The sequence below is a fragment of the Canis lupus genome, chromosome 13, assembly GCF_003254725.2.
Source record: "Canis lupus dingo isolate Sandy chromosome 13, ASM325472v2, whole genome shotgun sequence".
NCBI lineage: Eukaryota > Metazoa > Chordata > Mammalia > Carnivora > Canidae > Canis > Canis lupus.
Genome location: NC_064255.1, coordinates 43,647,071 through 43,668,502, shown reverse-complemented (window position 1 = coordinate 43,668,502; position 21,432 = coordinate 43,647,071). Strand labels below are relative to the sequence as shown.

Sequence of the window (21,432 nt, the reverse complement as noted above, 5' to 3'; positions counted from 1 at the left end):
TCTCAGAAAGGACTTACTACAAATAAGAGGCTTTCCATGTAAATTCTGTTGGACTGCCTTGACCCAAGTGCACTGCTTTTTTTTAATGATCTACATTTTGGCAAGTAAACATAGTATCAGAGACATTCTATCTCATCATGCTTTAGTTTTAGCTTTTGTTACTTACATCGTAGCACTTACAGTCATATTATTATTGTTACTGTCATCATTCAATTATTGCTGTTATTATCATTCAGTCTCAAATGGAACAAAACATAGAAATTTTCAATATTGATTATGCGTGAAATTCTCTTCAAAGTAAAACTTGAAGAAAACTATGATCTGATATCACAGTAGCAGAAGGAGACTTTTCCTTTTTAGTAAAAGTCGAAAGATTTATGCGATCTGAAGAGAAACCAGAGTATTGAGACTTTTCCTTTTTAAACTTCATGCTACCTAGGAAGAAAATTCAGTTTTATTATAACTGTATATAATGATCAGGAAACTGAAAATTTAGCCAAGTCAGGCTTGACCCTTTGATTATGTCATTAGCTTAAAGGCTTGACATAAAGAATCAAGAGGAACAATAAGGAGGGTATTACTTTTTATTTCTTGGAGGAAACATTTCCTAATACTTCAGATAAGATCAGATGACAGTTATTTAAAATATCTTTTCTCAAAAAGAACAAGGTACGCTTTTGGCATAGATAGCATGTTTAAATTAAAAGAGGAAGAGATAATAATGACAGCAACAATGAGACTAGGGTATTACAGGTAGAAAACCCTTATAACTCAGTAACTGGATACTGAATGCATGCAGGTGACTTGAGAACCCATCACCAAGGCAGTCAGGAAGGAGGGAGGAAGGCGAGGAGAAAGTAGATACTGAAGGTCTGGACAATGGCTGACACCTTGAAACTAATGACTCAGGATAGAATTATTACTGATCCCTAATGAAGAGACTAGGTTAAAAATGAGGTTTAAACTGAGACTAGGTTTAAAATGAGAACTCTGCCAGGAAAATTCCTTTGGCTTGAGTTGTAAAAATTTGCTTACTTCACTAGGGTACACAGATTTAAAAACTGACATGCAAATTTTGTAGAAAGGGGCCTTCAGGGATGCCTGGGTGGCTCAGTGGTTGAGTGTCTGCCTTTGGCTCAGGGTGTAGTTCCGGGGTCCTGGGATCGAGTCCCACATTAGGCTCCCCACAGGGAGCCTGCTTCTCCCTCTGCCTATGCCTCTCTCTCAGGAATAAATAAATAAAATCAAGAAAGAAAAGAAAGAAAAAAAGAAAAGAAAAGAAAAGAGAAGGAAGGAAGAAAGGAAGGAAGGAAGGAAGGAAAGAAAGAGAGAGAGAGAGAAAGAAAGAAAGAAAGAAGAAAGAAAGAAAGAAAGAAAGAAAGAAAGAAAGAAAGAAAGAAAGAAAGAAAAAGAGAAAGAAAGGAAGGAAGGAAGAAAAAAAGAGAAACCACTTCAGGGATTTTTCATTCCCTTCAGGAAGACTCACAAAAAAATAGGTCTTACAATCACTATGAGGATCAGAGTACAAAACCCTTATACCAGGCTTTGCTCTGGGGAAGGCTAGAGCTTCAGCACCTCATGAGAAATACAGTTATGAATCATGAAAAAAGAAATAATAATTTTTAGAATTGTCTGTTGAGAAAGATTCACTTTAAAATATTAAAGTCTAAAAAAAAAAAAATTAAAGTCTGGCAGACTTGGACTCCTCAGAATGACTCATTAAGTCCCCGGTGTCTAGACAGCTGAGGTATAACTGTTGCTCCTTCCAACTAAAATCCTCTAGGTTAGTGGTCATAAGGTCAAGTAAAATCATTAGAATATTTTTCATTATTTTTTCCTTTACTAAAATTAAATCCTTTCTGCATACAAAATATTTGCCCACATATTTTGTTTTTTAAAGATTTTATTTATTTATTCATGAGAGACACAGAGAAAGGCAGAGACACAGGCAGAGGGAGAAGCAGGCTCCATGAAGGGAGCCCAATGTGGGACTCAACCCCAGGACTCCAGGATCATGCCCTGGGCCAAAGGCAGGAGCTAAACCGCTGAGCCACCCAGGGATCCCCACATATTATTTTTAATGTGGGTTTAAGAGTACTAGTGACATACTATACCTGGGAATCTTCCACATAGAAAATGGTAGGCCACAAATGTTACATACTCGGGAGTACTTGACGAAGCCTAAGCTGCTTGGGTTTCAGTGTTTGGAAGTTATTCAGGTCACCTGAAAATGACTTTTCTGCCTCGGTTAATTTAAAACTCAAAACTCTCTTGAATCAAGTGCTGAGCAACCAGTGTGACAAAGGCTTTTAGCTAATTATTTAAATCTCAGTAGGAAGCAAACAGGCTGTGACTGTAGACTGAGGAGCACAGGTGAGACAGGTTTTTGTTTTTGTTTTCTTTTTTATTTCAGATCCTTACTGTTCATTGTGGTCCATAGACCAACAGCATAAGTATTACCTGGTAACATGTTAGAAATGCAGACTCTCAGGCCCCAGCCCAAGCTTACTAATCTAGAAGGCATTTTAACAAGATCCTCAGGAGCATGTGAATGTTTGACAAGCTCTGGCAGAGATCACATCAGACAGGTGAAGGGTCTCTACTCTGACAGTGTCTAAGACAGGAGCAGAAACCCTTGGGCTCTATTCAGTGGAATTTTCTTTGTTGGAATTGCAGGGCTATTAATCTAAGTACTGGGAATATAATCTATCTGAAATCAATGCAATCACCTAGCAGGAGCTCTAGGATGAATCTGTCCTTTCACACAATCAGATGAGTGCAGTCAAGTGCCTATGGGACAGGGCGCAGGGAGATGAAAGTGAAAATAGAAATTATTATTATATTGTTTTTTGTGGTTGAAACAAACTATCCTCAATTTTGGTTTGATAAACTATTCCCATTAAAGCCCTGCTGCTGTGTGTTCATTCAAGTATAAATTTTAACTAGTTTTTTTTCCCTTTCTTAACATGAAAGAAAATGTTACTAAAGTAGCCATTGTGCATACCACTCTTTCCCAAGTAGGTAATTCCATTCACCACAGCATCATTATACAAGTTAATGTGTCATCAATTGCATTCATATAAATACATGGTATATGTACTGGGGCTTTTAAAATAGAGTAGCATCTTGTAATAAGTTGACCTATTATTACATGGCTTTGAATGTCTGGTTGAAGCACTTAATTCCAATGAAAGGCAGTGTCCATTGGTCTATCTATTTATTTCAAGGCATGCACTTTTAAAGAAAAAAAAAAAAAGCCTTCTGCCAGAGGGGATAAAGAAAAGAATAGTTTAAATTTTCTCCTTTGATCATTTCAATGATTTCTTTCTTTGAAAATCATGCTATTTTCTGTTCTTTGCTGTACTTTCTTCTCTTAGTTCTGTTTCCATTTGGCTTCCCATTTAGAGAACTGGGTCTATTATAAAGAGAGGAGCAAAAATTCAAAGCATTATAGCTTAATGCACTGCCTATCAAACTTGGCTGCATATTGAAATTACCAGAGAGCTAAAAAATGGTTCTGCAAGGGCCCACCTTCCACAAATCCTGATGTTACTGTCCAGGGTGGGGTCATGGTATCAATATTTTACCTTTTGTTTTTTAAAGTAGGTTCCATGCTGAGGTTGGAGCCCAGTGTGGGGCCTGAACTTACAATGCTAAGATCAAGAGTCAGACACAACTAACTGAGCCACCCAGGTGCCCCATGGTATCGATATTTTAAAAGCTCTTTTAAAATCTTTGATCTTAAGGACAAGAATAAAGCAATTTGAGTGAAAACTAAATTATACATATTGTCACATAGGAATGTATTGATGTGGTCAGAGAACAACACAAGTCAAGACGTCTCAGAATATGTCCATTTACAAGATTACAGATACTCATGCTTCAGTTTTATGAGTAGTGAACAGACTTTGAAACTACAGCACCACTACAGTCAGGGCTAACACTATATGAAAATGACTTGGGAACTATTATCTGTAGCCATTTAGAAGAGAAAGGATTTCTGGCCATTGTGTGATCTGTTGCAACCATAAAAGTGACCTGGTAAAATAATGGTTGTTCTTTAAACTACATCAATATTTAGTTTAGTTGGCAAGAATGTCAGAATAAATGCCCACATAGAAAATGAATTGAGACAGATTCAATACAGAGAAGGACCAGTAAAAACCTGTTCTGTTCTCAGGTGTCTACTCTGTGTTTAGATACAGGATACCTAAAAATCACCCAATTCGCACACAGTGGGGAAGCTAGAGAGAGGAGTTTTCTTACAAGGCTGTTATATGGACTCAATTTTAGACTTTCGAGTCAGATTTGGATCACTATCATTTTGTGACTTGAGGCAAGTTACTACTAAGGTGCTTTATTTTCTCCTCTAAAATGGGATAGAACAATAGGGTTTTGGTGAAGATTCAATGGGAAATCTTTGTTAAGTGCATGGCCCATAATATATAATCAATAAATATCAGCTATTATAATTAAGTTTGGATCTCAAGTAGAACCAAGCTCTCAGTTTAGCAAGGATGTCTAGTTCTAGAAGATTGAAGTTCTGTTATAAAATGTGTCTTTAAGTATTTTGGCTAATACCTAAAGCATTTAGGAAAAACAATAGGCTTTATTTTGAGTTCTTCTTAGGAAGCTAGTAGCAAAGTGGTCATCCATCAGCGTGCCAAAGAGGGAAGAAATTTCTAGAAATCTAAATCTGTAAATCAGAGATAGCCTTATCAATCTACAGGGTCACTTATCCATGTTTGGAAAATAAACCGCCTTTATGATTGAAGCGAACAGCTATAAGGCTAACTTTATAGTCAAGTTGATTGTAAAACTAATTTTCATAAAAAGAACTCCATTCCTCCACTGGCTTTTATTTTATGACTTTAAAGGATCAGAGACTTTTCACAAAGAGTGCTTTTTCACAGTTTCAAAGAAGCAGCCTGGAAAAAGGAATAAATTAATTCAGAAAGTATTCCCTTCTTCCCTACACCCACCCCTCTGCTCATCAAAAAAGCTACAGGCACCAAAATTCATTAACATTTCTATGAACATAAATGTGAAATATTCATTTTCATTAAGTAGTCTACTGAATATGGCAAAATCAAATTTATCTAAGGAGATATCCAATGCTGCTAATTTCCTTGACAATGGGGACATAAAGCAAGGGAAGCCATGAATCATTCATGAAGTTCAATTTACTTCTGTTATTTTTGGTGTTTAGCATCCGTGAATAGAAAGTGTGCAGCATGTTGTAGATGCTATTTTTAAATTATTTCAGATCAGAATTAATGACTTGGCAGGCAGCAATAAAGTAAGAATAATTCAAAGGCTTTGCTCGTAATTATCCTATATTTCATATTTTCTTGTGAGTATATGTTCATATATTCATAACATTTTTTCTATATTCTAATATCCTTTATAAATCACAATCACTTTAGAACCAATATTTTAGGCAAGCACATAAAATAATTTGTTGGTGATGTAACTAAATTAAGTAAACTCTCAGGGTCCTAGGTTTTAGGGCTTAATGACATCTTTAAGGTTGTATAATTAACTGGCCTCTCAAAGAGGAATGTCTTTTGCATTTATACTGGTAGGTGGCCATTTCCAATTAATTAAAAAGTCTCTGTGAGATGGGAAGACATTCTTTAGCAGGGACTAATTTCATGAATGGTCACCTTTGCACATTGCAAATATTTCTCTTAAATTCTACATCCTCCTTCCTATAAATTCTGCCCACCTGTGTGTTTGGTAGCTGCCGTATTCCCAGGATTTATTTTGCACACAGAGCCACATATGGTCACCACTTAAGAAATGCTAGTCGAATTGAATTGAATTGAATTGAATTGAATTGAATTGGTTCAAACCTAGCACTCTGGTTGTGCTAGTTCTGTGTTACCTTGACTGGGGTGCCCAAATGGTTGCTCAAACATTATTCTGCATGCTCCTGTGAGGGTGTTTTTGTTTTGTTTGTTTGTTTGTTTGGTTGGTTTTTTTTGGATGAGAATAGAATTTTAATTGCCAGACTGTGTAAGTAGACTGTTCTTCCTAATGTGCGTGTGCCTCACCCAATCAGTTGAAGGCCCAAATGAAACGAAAAGATTGACCCTTCCTGGAGTAGGAAAGAGTTCCTTCTAACTATCTTTGAATGGGGACAATCAGATTTTTCTTTTCAGACTGGAATTGAAACACTGGCTCTTCCTGGGTCTCAAGCCTGCTGGCCTTGACTAGAACCACACCATCAACCTCTTCAGCTTGTTGACTCATGCTACAGATCTCGGACTTACTAGCTTTCATAACTGCATGAGCCAACGCCTTATAATAAATATTGGGCATTCTCTCTCTCTCTCTCTCTCTCTATATATATATATATATATATACACACACATATACATATATATATATACATATATATACACACATATACATATACATCTCCTATTGGTTATGTTTCTCTAGAGAATCCTAATACATTGGACAACACCAAACATAAGGTTTCTCTTCTATATGATAGCAGTTAAAATCAGTTAAAACATTTGGAAATGGCTGTTATGCTTCCCTAAAATTTTCTTTTCAGTTATCTTGGAATTCTTTCCAGGTATGGCATTAAAAACTGGACACATTTCTCCACATGTGGCTCTACCAACACAGACTTTTGTAGAACTGCTCCTGTCTCATGTCTGGATACCACACTTATTTTGATTTTATCTCGAGGTGTTAAATAAAGCTTAACATTTCACTTCTGTAAACATCACTTTTCTCAGGGAATTTTCCATAGCTAGGTTGGGTAGCTTTATTAGGTAGATGCATTTTTTCTTATCATTTGCTGTTTTTTGGATGAGGAAATAATTTTATTTTGGAAATAATCCAACATGACTATGGCTTCACATTCTGTGTACATAGTGTTACTACCAAGACATTTAAATCAACACAATGACAAATATTCTGAAACTAAGAGACAGATTGAGTAGATAGTTCATGAAATAGAATACATTAAGACAATGCCTAAGTTAAAAGTTTTCAAACCATTTCTTAAAAAGAAACAAATATAAAAATAACCAGGTATCATTAAATATTACCTTTGTTTGATAAATTGATAGTGGTTTGGGTAGGAGGGATGTGGTTAGTTAATGACTTAAGTGAAGCCCCCTCCCTTGATAGTAATTCATCATTTTTATCAGCCAATCAAAATTCCTCAAATAATTAAAATGGTTTTTTCCCTAATTGCCTCTTGGTTGACACATTTATAATCCTAAATTTTTGAGTTAGTCTTAAGGCATGAACATAAAACTGTACAAATGAAAGAATATTTCATTGCACATAAAAAAAATCCCTGCCTTACAACCTATAGAATGGGAGAAGATATTTGCAAATGACATATCAGATAAAGGGCTAGTATACAAAATATAAAGAACTTACCAAACTCAACACTCAAAAAACAAACAATCCAGTCAAGAAATTGGCAGAAGATATGAGCAGACATTTCTCTAAAGAAAACCTATACATGGTCAACAAGCACACAAAAAAAGTTCCACATCACTTGTCATCGAGGAAATCCAAATCAAAACCACAATGAGATACCACCTCACACCAGTGAGAATGGCTAAAATCACAAATGTTAATTTGTTGTTAAACAACAAATGTTGGTGAGGCTGTGGAGAAAGGGGAACCCTCTTACACTGTTGGTGGGAATGCAAACTGGTGCGGCCACTCGGGAAAACAGTGTGGAGGTTCCTCAAGAAGTTAAAAATAGAGCTATGTTATGACCCAGCAATTGCATTACTAAGTATTTACCCCAAAGATACAAATGTAGTGATCCAAAAGAGACACCTGCACCCCAATGTTTATAGCAGCAATGTCCACAATAGCTAAGTTGTGGAAGGAGCCAAGACATCCTTTGATAGATGAATGGGTAAAGAAGATGTGGTAATATTACTCAGCCATCTGAAAGGATGAATACCTACCATTTACATCACGTGAGTGGAACTGGAGGGTATTATGCTGAGTGAAATAAGTCAATTGGAGAAAGACAGTTATCATATGGTTTTACTCATGTGGAATATAAGAAATAGTGAAAGGGACGATAAGGGAAGGAGGGAGAACTGAGTGGAGAAAAATTAGAGAGGAAGACAAACCATGGGAGACTCTTAACTCTGGGAAACAAACAAAGGGTTGCAGAAGGGGTGGTAGTTGGGGAGATGGGGTAACCGGGTGACAGGCATTAAGGAGGGCACATGATGAGATGAGCACTGGGTGTTATACTATATGTTGGCAAACTGAATTTAAATTAAAAAAAATCCCTGCTTTAAATTTATCAGAAAAATTAGAGCTAGCCTTATCTTCTTAAATGCAAAAGACATGAAAAGTTTGGAGCCAAAACATTTAGTATATATACACCCCACAGGTACTTATTGTCAGGTATGAGACTAGGTTTTAATTATTGTGTTGTGAACAAAACAATGATCCTTCCCTTCATGGAATTTATAATCCACAGAGAGGGAAAACACAATAAACATGGAAACACTACTATGTACTATTTGGGAAACTAACAGAATTTTGAAAGAGATTAAGTAGGGGTTCCTAATTTAGATTGGATTCTCAAGAAAGCTTCTTATAGGAGGTGGCATTGCAGGTGGGAACTATAAGATAAGAGGAAATCACCATAATGGGGAAAAGTATTTCAGCCAGAAGGAACAAGATGGTGAAGGTAATGAGATAGAAGAAAGTTTAGTCTGCAAGAAACAAAGAATCTGTGGTGTCAGAATTTAGTGCAGTAAGGGAAAGATGGCTATAGATAAGCATGGAGATATCAAGGGAGAGCAGGTCACACAGGAGCTTGAAGGTTATATTAAGAAATATAATATTCTTATATATTAAGATACATAAGAGAGTTTTCTTGGTGCAATGGGACATCTTTGGATATTTCTAGAGCATAGAAGGAATACAATTCAATTTACATCTTGCAAAGATCACTCTGGCTGCTGGGAATAGAATGGTTTGGAGAGAGTCAGGAGTGAAAGCACGAAGACCAATAAAAAGGTGGCTATAATGATTCAGGTAAGAAGTAATGGTGGTTTGGTCACAGTAAGGCTGGCAGAGGCGGAACGGTTTGATAAATATCTTGTAAGTAGAATGGATGGTACTTGACAATAGACGGAATAGGAGAAATGTGTGGGAAATGTTAACCATTAATCCTAGATGAGATTAAGAGACTAGAAAGGAAGCTCATTTGGGAGAGAAAAATTGATAGTTAAGTTTTGAGCAAATTAAATATGTTTTTGAAACATCAGGAGATATGCCAAGAAGAGTGCTATGTATCAGTCTGGGGCTTCAAAGAGATCTGAGCTGGAGTTATAAATTTGGGGATTATTAAAATAAAGATGCTCTATAAAGAAAGGTCCTTTGTAATCTTTCTGAGAACACTGTCAGTGGAGGTAGGAGATGGGTAGGCAGGTTCTAAATTATAGGGATTAAGAAGAAGTTGAGATAATAGACAAGAGATATAGACCAATCTTTCAAGTAATTTGGAGAAAAAGAATGCAGAAAGATTAGGAAAAGCCTAAAGAGAGATGTGCGCATATAGTAGAGGTGTTCATGATGAGAAGAGTTATTGTCTAGTTTTCAGGCTGTGAAGAGAGTAGTAGACTGGGTGAAGCAGAGGCTCTAGGAGAGCAGGGTAGAGATGTGTGTGAACTTGAGAAAGTCAATTCCCAGAGGTAGGAAGAGTTGGAATCCTGAACACAGGGGTCAGGAATCCATTCAAGGAATAAAATACCTCTTCCTTTGAAATATAGGAGGCTAACTCAGCATGGTGAAGATATAAGGGAGTCTAGAAGAAGACTGATGAGACCACTGGGAGATTCCAGGCATCAAATGGTTTCTACCTTTTTGGGATATAGTGAGAGGTGACACTATCTGCTGATACTGAGAAGTTAAGATTAGGATCGAGATTGTCCTCAATTGTTGCTGCAGGGAATGGGAAAAGGCACCTGAATCCTCCATGACTGTATCCCAAGTGCTTTCGTTTTTGTTGTTGCTGTTGTTTTTAAAGACTTTATTTATTTATTTGAAAGAATGAGCGAGTGAGTGAGTGAGCAAGAGAGAACAAGCTGGAGGAGGGGCAGAGGAGAAGCAGACTCCTGGCTGCCTGATAGAGCACTCCATCTCATCCCAGGACCCTGGGATCATGACCTGAGCCAAAGGCAAATGCTTAACCAAATGAGCCCCCCAGGCACCCCCCAGGCCCTTTCTACATCTCTATGAAGCTTGCGGCTATCAAGCCTTCACATGATAGCTTTACTGATTTCAAATTCCAAATCCTCTTAATACTAAATTCCTTGATTGAATTTTCTATGTGCCATTAACTCATTTTATAGCATCCCAGGGCCAAGAAGCTATTAATGTGCTCCAAGTTCAAGTAAAATTTCAATTTTACAAGGCTTTATGGCTTTTCCAATTTTACTTGACGAGATAACATTAAAGTAAAGCAAAACATCTTTAATTTGTCTCAAAGGATCTAACCAAGGAAAACATCTCCCCATCCTTGGGATGGTGATAGAAGAGAACATAAGCTAGTAAATTTTGTAGGGTAGGTAAAGTTTCCACTCTATTGGCCACAAAAGTGTGATTGGTGCAGTTCTTACATTGGCGGAATGTCTACTTTATCATTCTTATGTCCCAACTAATACTAGAGCTTCTCATTTGTGATCGCTTTAAAGTTCAGTTACAGTCTTCATAAACTCAGTTCAGAGAGAGGTGCTTCAGCAAATAATGCAACACAGGTCTCTTCATGAAGAGTTAAAAAATAGATGACTGACAGATTATTTATTGCTACTTAGCAACATATCAATTATGTACATAGGTAAGAACAAGCAGAGCTCAAACTCTGTATTACTGCCATACGTTACTTAGTTACTTGGAAGTTATTACTCTTAAGATTTAAAATCTCTTTGCAGTGGCTAATTAAAAAGGAATACACTTTAAGTAAAATATTAAGCTAAGCAGTGTCATCACTTGAGGCTTTTAAAAAAATTTTAGGTTAACATCAATGGAATCAAGGACTACTTGCTTTCCTTCATCCACAAACTATCCTCTCCCTCCATAGTTGCAATCATTTGACCTTTGACTGACAAGCAAAATTCTGCTTCAGCTTCTGAGATCTATTCTAACTTTTATCAGGGATAATTTCAGGAAATACAAACCACTCTTTGGTTGATTCAACAACCTCAACCTCGCTGAAAGTGGTTCCAATTGGTGTTACACTTCTAATCATTGATGTTCTGCTTCCTTGCTCACCTACAGAGTGCAGGATTCTGTGATGGAAAGTATATTGTTTGGGTTTGAATTCCCACTTTACCACTATCCTTGTCCTGTGGTCCTGGGTAAGTTATTTTACTTCTCTGATCCTCAGGTACATACTCTCTCAAGTGTTGTTAGAAACACTTATGTTACAGAGGTGTTATATTAATGTCTAGCTTTTGTTTGGCAAGTAGAAGACAGTTCCATTTCTTCCTCCCCTTCTCCCAGGTTCCTGCCTTCATAGGCTCTACATAGCATAAATTCTCCATGCCTGAGTTTTTGCTTTACGTTATGTAAATATCTTTAGGGACTAGATTTCTGTGAACTGCTATCAGATCTCTTTGATGATGGTCACCACCTGCCTGCATTCCTACATATTACTGATTTTAGGGTCCTAATTACTATGCCTTATCCATCTGTCCAGACAACTTATTCCATCTAACTCAGTTGTCTCAATGATTATGATATGCTTGGGTCACCCCACCTATTGCCTGACATCATATTTTATGATAACTTTGGACTATCAGGTTGCTTGGGCTTCCCCCATCTCTGCCCCACAAAAGTTGTTTTTGATTTCTGCCTCATTTGCAGTTGTTGTTTGGGTCTTTATATGATACAATAAATGGACTTAAAAGTCAACTCTTTTCTAAGCACAAACCAAGAAACTCCCCCTCTTTAATAAAAATATAAGCCTATGAAAACAGAAAAACTTGATATGGATTATAAAATAAGATATACATTTTGTGAGAAAATGCCGTTAATTTTAGGACTTGAATTTACAACACAGAAACAATTCAAGTACTTGTCAAAATTCATTACTTCTTTAAGTGAATGGTATAAACCAGAAAATCTTGGAATTTCAAGAGGTTGTCAGATCCTAATGCTGACTGGCACAGAAGTGAAGGTAACAATCAGTAGAATCAATGGAAGAGAGGTCAACCTGTATAAATGAGTAATTAATGCATCCTTCTCTTTCCATGTCAGTTCTAAAAGCCGAAGTTCAGTCTTATTTATTAAACGTCATTAGCCATTAATAAATAGTTGGGTTTACATTGCATTTCTGTGATTTGAATTGGTTGTCACTGGCATTTAAACCAAAAGTCACCATCAATACTTTCTTGTATTAGGATCTTTCAGCCAATTTATGTATACGACATATTTTTACATTAGAATATTAATTAAAGAATAGCTCATGAATGATCTTGTTCATTCCAAGTTCTAGTAGGAGTAGATCAATGTGTATGACTAAATATACAGCTTTATCTACATAAACATCTCTATTTCCATGACTATATGTAGTAAAACTAGAAAATTAATGTAATTGCTTAATAATCATTTACCTGTGAATACATTTATTCTTTAATTATACTATAGGGTCACCTGAAATTTTCCTTTGCCATTTGAAGTTTTTAGATCTAGAACTATTTCAGATTATCTAAATAAATATCTAGGTATTTCTCACATTACAGTAAGCAGTATTATAATGCTCTGAATTGCCTACTGGCACTCTTCTGTGCCCCCTGAAAACCAGGAAATTGCCTAGACCTGGTGTTCACAATAAACGGGCTCAACTACCTGCATGTTGATGCCGGAGAAACAATTATAGTCAATCAGATTAAATATTAATGACTCAAATATTTTAATTGTTAAGAAAGCAATCAATGAAAAACAACCCAAGAAGGCAAACAAAAATCAGTCACTAGATTTGAAAAACATCAACTCTTTGGCCCAAAGCACAAGCCTCATGAATACCATTTATCATTCTGTTCTTCCCATGAAGAAAGACAAATGTGCACAAGATTCTAAAATAGTTGTTTTCTAGAAGACAGCAATTTACAGTCATTCAGGTGCACATTCTATAGAACCAAAAACAATCTCACAAGGTCTTTTCATATTAAAATGTTTTTCCTTTCTTATTAATGCAACTGGGTATTAGAAAGCCTTGGGGGGAAACTCCATTCTAAAGAGAAAGCATGAGTTCATAAATTGTCCAGCTAAAATAAGTGAGTTTTTCTCTAATCGTTTAAAAATATAACTGCATAGAAATGACCCTTGAGCACCAATATGAGAGAAAATGTCACTGGACTGTGAATCTCTTGAAAAGCTGGCAAGGTGGTATAGCTAAAAGTATCCCCAGTACCAATCACTCTGCACAGGGTTGAATTTAATGGAGTCAAGCAAACATCCCTCTTTCTCATTCCCCTGCCCAAGTAACTCACAACTTTCAATCTCCAGAGTGCAGTTCTGTTCATCCAGAGGATATCTACGTAGATCCATCATACATGCAGCTGTGGTTGTGATCCTGTCAGGATGAGAGGGGGAAAAGACAGCTTCGTAAGGATCACGACTTTCATTTCCAGGCTTCCCAGGCCCAAACCATGTTTTACCGGTTGGCATCAAAATTTTGTGATTAAAGTTTTTGAAGGTGAGCAGATTAAGTTAAAGTGTTCCTTTGCTACTCACTAGGTGTGTGAGCTTGGTCTAGTTTATTTATCTCTATAAACCTATGTCTCCTCATCAATCAAAACAGCTACTGAAAAGGATGGCTATGAGGAGTAAAGGTGAGAATGTGTCCAAAACTAGCCTGGCGTCCTCTACTTGGTGTTCCACAAAGATGGTTGTGTTACAGCTGTTACCATCCCCATGGTCCTTATATTTACTAGCATCTAGCAATGTCTGTGACAGTATCTACAGCGAGTCTGGCCTTATATGTAGGAGAAAGAAGGTCAACACAATGCATTAAAACTACCTCCCTCTCCTGCTATAACCTAATAATACAAAAATAATACAAAAATGACAAGAACAATAAAACCCCTCCTCTATGACATTTGGGGCTTCATATTCCCCACTATTAGAGAGATTTCTCAGATTCATCTCTGAGACCCTCATCTACCTAAGTCAGCAGGTAGGATATAACCAGTAGAGAAACATGATCCTAGGATTGGTATTCACACCATATTTGCCAGCTTCTGCTCTCCACTGAGGTTATTAATTTATGCAAATCCCAGGACCTTGACTCTAGATATCCTACTGGGGTTTCCATTATACCTCCATTTTCTCTTGCGTGTACAAGTTTCTTAGAATGTGGAGTCTGAGAGTAACTTAAATTCCCATGGCTAGTCCATGCTTACAGACATTTGGTATCATTTTGGAATTGACAAACAAAATACTTCTTTAAAAAAAATTTACATGATCCTTCTCCACGAAGTAATTAATGTGTAATCATAATGTAAAGAAGTCAAAAGATTCAAATTTAGCAATGTTTCCTTTCTACCTTAATCACCAAGAGCTACAACACTGGACCTTTTCCATAAATATTCTATGCAAAAGGACACAGATATGTCTTCTTAGGGGGAAACTTCTTAAGATAGCAACCTATCATGTCTCCTGTTCTGAACCTTGCTTGTTTTCATTAACAATGCATTTTGGATTCGATTCTCTCTGTCAGTGAATAATAAGCTGTCTTAAAAAAATTTACTACAGCAGGCTCAGCTGTATGGAAATATCGTAACTTATTTTTCCAATCATACTTCAGTGGGCATTTACACTATTTCCTATTTCTTTTTTACTTTTACAGAAGAAGATGCTCTGAATATACCAATATACTCTATTATGTCTATATATTACTATATCTGTTGCTATTTTCAGAAAGGTAATTGTTAGAAAAAATGGTATGTACACTTAGTATTTTGTCACTTTACCCTTTATGGAGGTTGGGCCAGTTTACACTCCTGTCAGAAATGTATTTAAATTTGACAAAGTATTTCTCAAATCTATGTTTTTTTTTGTGGCTACTAAGATGACTTATTGTTTTGGTCCTTTGTGTTAAGCTAATGGTCACATTCCCTTAAAAACATTATTAGGAAAAACACTCACTGTTTCTAATTTCTCGCTGGCTTTCCTTACAAAAATTGAAAGTTTAGGGGCACTTGGGTGGCTCAGTTGGTTGAGTGGCTTTCTATTGATTTCAGCTCAGGTCATGATCTTGGAGGTTCTGTGCTCAGCAGGGAATTTGATGGAGTTTCTCCCTCCCTCTCCCTCTGCCCTTCCCTGCACTTGCACACACATTCTTTCTTTCCCATAAATAAATAGATCTTCAAACCAAAATAAAAAAAAAAAAAGAGAAAGTTTACCAAGGTTAATATTTGTACATTCCCTTTGAAGCCTTTCTTAGGATGTTGGTCAACTTAATTAGATTTACTTGAGCATTAGAAAAGAGCAAAAGGAGTTTTAAAATTCAATTTAAAAATTTCTGCAAAGTATTTTTCAAAAAAAGAAGACTAATTATATTCTAGAATTTAGCACATTAAAGTATTTTACTAGATTCCTTATTGCTTCCTGCTCCCATTATCATATGAATTGATTTTTCCCTTCATAATATATCATGAATATTTTTGTTGTCTGAAAATACAATTCCACATTATTTTTATGACCTGCATAGCATCTCAAACACCCTCAATAACACAACACAATGAATATTTAAAATGCTTTAAAAATCACCTATCTGCTTTACTATATTCCTTGCTTATGAATTAAAAATGTGAACAATCTCTAGAAATTAGTAGTGGGGCCAGCCCTATGATCCAATGACTTAGCCAGTAATTCTCAACCAGGGATAATTTTTCCCCACAGGGGACATTTGGCAATATCTGGAGACATATATTTGATCATCAGACTGAGAGCGGAGGCTTGGTACTGGCAACCAGTTCGTAGAGGCCAGGGATGCTGCTAAACTCCCTACAATGTCCAGAATAGCACCTAACAATAAAGAATTATCTATTCCAAAGTGTCAGTAGTGCCAAAGTTGAGTAACTCTGCTACAATGGTGGTTTTCAAATATTTTTCCTCTGAGAATAATTTTAATAAAGTGAAATCTTCTAGAGAACCTCAATATATAAAATACAAACAAAATGAAAGCCATATTTTGTTAATATAAAATTACCTTATAAATTCAAATGTTGACATCTATTTTAATGAGCACAGAAATTTGAAAGCAAGGATTACATTGAGAATTATGGTCTTAAATTTCAGCACCAATTTTTTTGTGCTGTATTTTATTTTTATAGTATCAAAAAATCCTAATAAAGAAGGAAACACTTCTAAAATCTTACATGACTGGCCATGGGCTACCTTGAATTGTCAGGGGATAACTCCCAGGTGATGAAGGAACCTCCTCTGTAGTCAATCACATCTTGCAAATGGTTCAGACACATCCGTAGGTGATGACTCTACTAGGTATTTAATCTTGGATTAAAGGGAAGCTTTACTTGTTACTTCATGCTCTGAATAAATTAATCTGGTAGCAAAAGTTAATGCTATGATGGTCTTGAATGCATTAAAATGTGGCATAGGATGCATTAGAGTGTGCATGCTTCTTATTACAGCTTAAAATAATTACAATATTTAAAAATCAAATATTTGTGGAACTACTGAAGAGCTTTAGGGATACTTAAGAGCATCACTTGAGCCCTATTGGTCAGCATATCTCACTTAATTGACCTCATTTTCAGACATGTGTCATCAAGTAAGTGAAACACATCATGTCAGAATAAGGACATACATTGAAATCTTTTGTTGTTGAACCACAGATTCACATGTTGTGAGGCTCTGGAATTTTTACAAGGCAATCTGGAAAGCCAATAAAGCATTGTCTATAAATGAATAACAAATGTTTCATGGGTATGGGTCCTAGAGTTGTGAGTGATAAAAAACCCCCACAACTTTTGTAAAGCATAACTGAATTTACTAAATTTGCTATTTGTTATGATCAATCCATTTAGCAATCAATAGATATAACATCTAATGGATAATCACCTTGGGAAACTATACATCACACCAGAGGCTTGCCCATGGTCTGATGATTTGTCAACTCCTATCACCTGGACGAGTTTACTTCTGCCTCAAGTCCCATTATAAAACCAATGAAAGTTAAATAATCTCAGCACGAGATCATTATAACTCAAAAACGGAAAGAATCAAGGCAGCTTTAGGAACTTGAGCTGTGAAAAGCGCCTGACTTGCTCTGAAGAATACTGACATTAGTGAAATAACTTCCTTTTTGAGCTCTATCTGTTCCAAATTTCAAATTGTCAAGAATATTTCATTGGCTCAACTTGGATTAGGTGCCAACTTTTCCAAAATTATTTAGCAAAGAGCTGGAAGGAAAGTTGCACTCATATAAATATTGTCACCAGGGACCCACAGGGGTCTCCTATCTCAAGAAAGGAGGAATCATTGATGCTTTACTAGAGACTTCTACACACATAGGAATTCATAAATTCATGTTGTGGCCTATAGAAATGTATGCAATTGAGTATCAGTCTCTGCTAACTTAAGGGTTTGGCATTTCTAGATTTTGAAATACTTATGGCTAAGTGAGTAAAGTATCTTGAGCAATTTGTGAGAAAAAAATTGCTGAGCAAGAATTCCCAGGGTCATCAATAAAAAGAGATGTATGTCCCAGAGCAAAGTTCCATTCAGCTCTTCTGTCTTCTGGGTGAGAAGCAACAATGAACACCTCTAAGAATGACTGCTCCCCATGTTTCCATTTGTTCTCTTTGCCAAATGTAATTGCTCAGTAGTGGTTAGTCACCTCCATAATTGATTAACACATCCATATGGAAATGTGCTCACACTGTGGCTGAAGCAGGCGGATATATTCTAAATCTTCCACAGAATCAAAGGTGCCAAAGATTGCAAAACTGAATGAGTTGAGAGCTTCAAGACTGAAGTGTTTTTTGAATCTTGTTTTTAACTTTCACACCCAAGTCATTCATTCTGAGGGTGTGAAAACATTATTATTGGTTGATAGCAATGAAAGTACAATAGAGTAGAACCAGCTAAAAGTAAAAGCATTAACTGACTGCTTTTCTGAACCCAGACTTTCCAGAAGTAGAGGCTCATGACAGCATAACATTCATCTGTCTTCTTTCAAAGACTTTTCAAATGGCTTACATTATAATCCAATTTATTGACATTTTGAGGGTTAGGTCAGAACACTGTAACAGGCCATTAGCTAGAAACTATGGTCCCATGAGACTTTGGAATGACTGGGAATCATGTTGCTGTAGTATTCATTTCTTAAGGTGTATGATGCATGGCTACTGACCTTAATTAAGTCACTGTAATTGCAAATCATGTATATTTGATGTTTAAGGGCAGTATGACTCTCATTGCTGACAAAATACAATCCAGGAAGTCCTGGCCTATAAATAGATTAAAATCCAGACTCTCCCCCCACCCCACAAGTACACACATATACATATGAGGAGAGCACTTTTGCAAGTAACAATGAAAACTCAAAACAATAAACAAATTATGTACATATGTTTGAGATTTTTCTATGAGCTCTAATTCTGTAGGCACAAACTCTCTGCAGAGCAAAGTTATACTATTTAATAGAATATATTTTTCTTTTTTTAATTAAAATTTAATTAATTAACATATAGTGTACTATTAGTTTCAGAGGTAGAGGTCAGTGATTCATTAGTTTTATATGATATCCTGTGCTCATTAACCCATCCTCCTTACTGTCCATCACCCAGTTACCATTTTCCCAACCCTCTCCCCTCCAGCAACCCTGTTTGTTTCCTATGATTAAGAGTCTCTTATGGTTTATCATCTCTGATTTTATCTTGTTTTATTTTTCCCTCCCGTCCCCTATAATCCTCTGTTTTGTTTCTTAAATCCAACATATGAGTGAGATGATACAATTGTTTGATAGGTAAGCCATCTTTTCCATTTTTCTAGAAATGCAATTATCTTACATCAGAGAAATATTTATCTTATCAAGAAAGCATGAAAAAAACAGTCAGAAGGAATAGAGTTCAATCCTACACTTATTTCATCGGTGGCAATTTGGACAAAAGATGCCTTAACCTGTGTTTGTGATGTTCCAAGAACAGAGGTGTTATGGAAGTGGATGCAGTATGGAACAGGGAAAGGGAAGAGAGTTATTATATGCATATACACGCTCACACAATAACTCTAGCTATTATTATTTTTAAACTATATGCTTATAAATAAATAAAAACATGTAGGATTACTGATACAAATACACTGTAAGCTTAATGCATGGCTGTAATAAAACATCTGGGAAATACAGAAAATTATAGTTCAGAGAATACAAATGACCCATAATCTCATTACCATAATCTCATTAATTTCCTTTCTTCTAAGTATATTGTTTAGCAAAGTGAAATTGCACTGCATTCAACAATTTCATTTGTTGCTTTTTGGCTAACCTTGAAGGTAAGAATTTTCGTAAGTTATCAATAGTCTCCATGAGCACATTTTGAATGGATATTCAATATTCTGTTATATAGATATCTTGGATGACAAGATATGGATGACATCATTAGTTACTCTTTGGTTATGCTTTAAAAAAAACCACACTGAATAAACAGCATTCTCATGGGTACTCTCATGTTTTTATTTTTTATTTTTTGCTTCCAAGTTTCTACTTTCTCTTCTTCCTCTGTTTTGTACTCTTATGCTGAATGTTAATGACACTCTTCTCAGCGCAATCCCAAGCAGTTGTTTTCAGGTAATTAGCTACATACCAAATGTTGTGTAAATGGGCTCATTTTTATTCATTTCTGTCGGGCTAGGGTGATTCATGAGCCACTTTGTGAATATGAAAAGCTGTTTATAAATCAGAGAGTCCTGGGGCAGGAGAGCAAAAAAAAAAAAGTAATAATAGGGCGAGAGTAATTAATAGACCTTTGTCAAGGGTTCTGTGCCAACTTCAGTCATCTTTTTTTACCTTAGATGTCTGGCTGAGTTTAAAACACACTACTTTTCCCAAATATATCACCATATTCGTATAGTTGTGAAGTATAAGAACATCCTTTAAATATCTATCACGTTTAATATTTCCTAATAACAATTAGCTGAGATCTGCGTTAAGGGGTGAAAAAAAATATGGCTACCTCTCCCAAATCAGAACATTTTTGTTCTCATTATTTTGATCATCAGGAATTTCTGTGGTGGACTATGAAGAGTTAAAATGATAACTAATCCTTAAACAATGAGAAGTCAGTCAGATGTTTACCTTGAATGGAATGCTATAACTTGTTAATGAGTGCAGGCTAGTTAAACAAGGAGTCAGACAAAATTAGGAGGTAAAGCAAAGTTGTGGATCTTTCACAATTTTAATTTCTTTCTTGGTATATGTTAATGAAAATGTATATTTTTGTTTGTTTCAAGTTTTTATTTAAATTCTAGTTAGTTAAGATATAGGGTAATACTGGTTTCTGGAGTAGAATTTAGTGATTCATCACTTACGTATGACACCCAGTGCTCATCGCAAAAAATGTCCTCCTTAATACCCATCACCCATTTAGGCAATTCCCCTGCCCTCTTCCCCTCCAGGACCTTCAGTTTGTTCTCCATCATTGAGAATCTCTATGGTTGGGGGATCCCTGGGTGGCTCAGTGGTTTAGTGCCTGCCTTTGGCCCAGAGCGTGATCCTGGAGACCCAGGATCGAGTCCCACATCGGGATCCCTTCAGGGAGCCTGCTTCTCCCTCTGCCTGTGTCTCTGCCTCTCTCTCACTCTGTGTCTCTCATAAATACATAAATAAAATCTTTTTTTTTTTAAAAGGAGTCTCTATGGTTTTCTTTCCTCTTTTTTTCTCCCTTCTTCTATGTTAATCTGTTTTCTTAAATTCCACATGTAAGTGAAATCACATAGTATTTGTCTTTCTCTAACTTATTTCACTTAACATAATACATTCTAGCTCCATTCACATTGCAAATGCAAGATTTCATTCTTTTTGATGGCTGAGTAACATTCCTTTGTACATATATAACCTCTTCTTTATCCATTCATCAGTTGATGATTATTAATTTTTTTACTTGTTTGCAAATTGGCTCTGTTGCTTTGCCATACCATGATTTCTCCCAAAACAAAAAGCTCCCATGTTTACTAAAAGGTAATCAGAGTAATCTTGAAATGGTATTCCTGAAAGAGTAAAATTAGGTTTGGCAGTAATACAGCATTCAAAAACTGCAGGGTCTTAGGACAATGGCTTTATGTTTTGAAAAATACAAAACAAAGCAAAACTTAAAATGAATATAAATAAGGCAGGAGTATAAATTGTGCAAAGTTTCCAGCTCCCTATCTCAGATGAAAAGCAGGATTTGG

The 21,432-nt window shown here is 36.1% G+C and overlaps 1 protein-coding gene across 3 annotated transcripts in view; it reads right to left on the bottom strand.

Moving 5' to 3' along the window:
- The window catches only part of GABRB1 (gamma-aminobutyric acid type A receptor subunit beta1), a 363,737-nt gene that overhangs the window by 92,048 nt on the left and 250,257 nt on the right, over nt 1–21,432 (bottom strand). For all 3 annotated transcript variants that reach the window (XM_049092927.1, XM_049092929.1, XM_049092928.1), the window contains one exon: nt 13,506–13,588. In XM_049092927.1, coding sequence (XP_048948884.1) covers nt 13,506–13,588 — 83 coding nt within the window. The remainder of the gene's footprint in view (nt 1–13,505; nt 13,589–21,432) is intronic.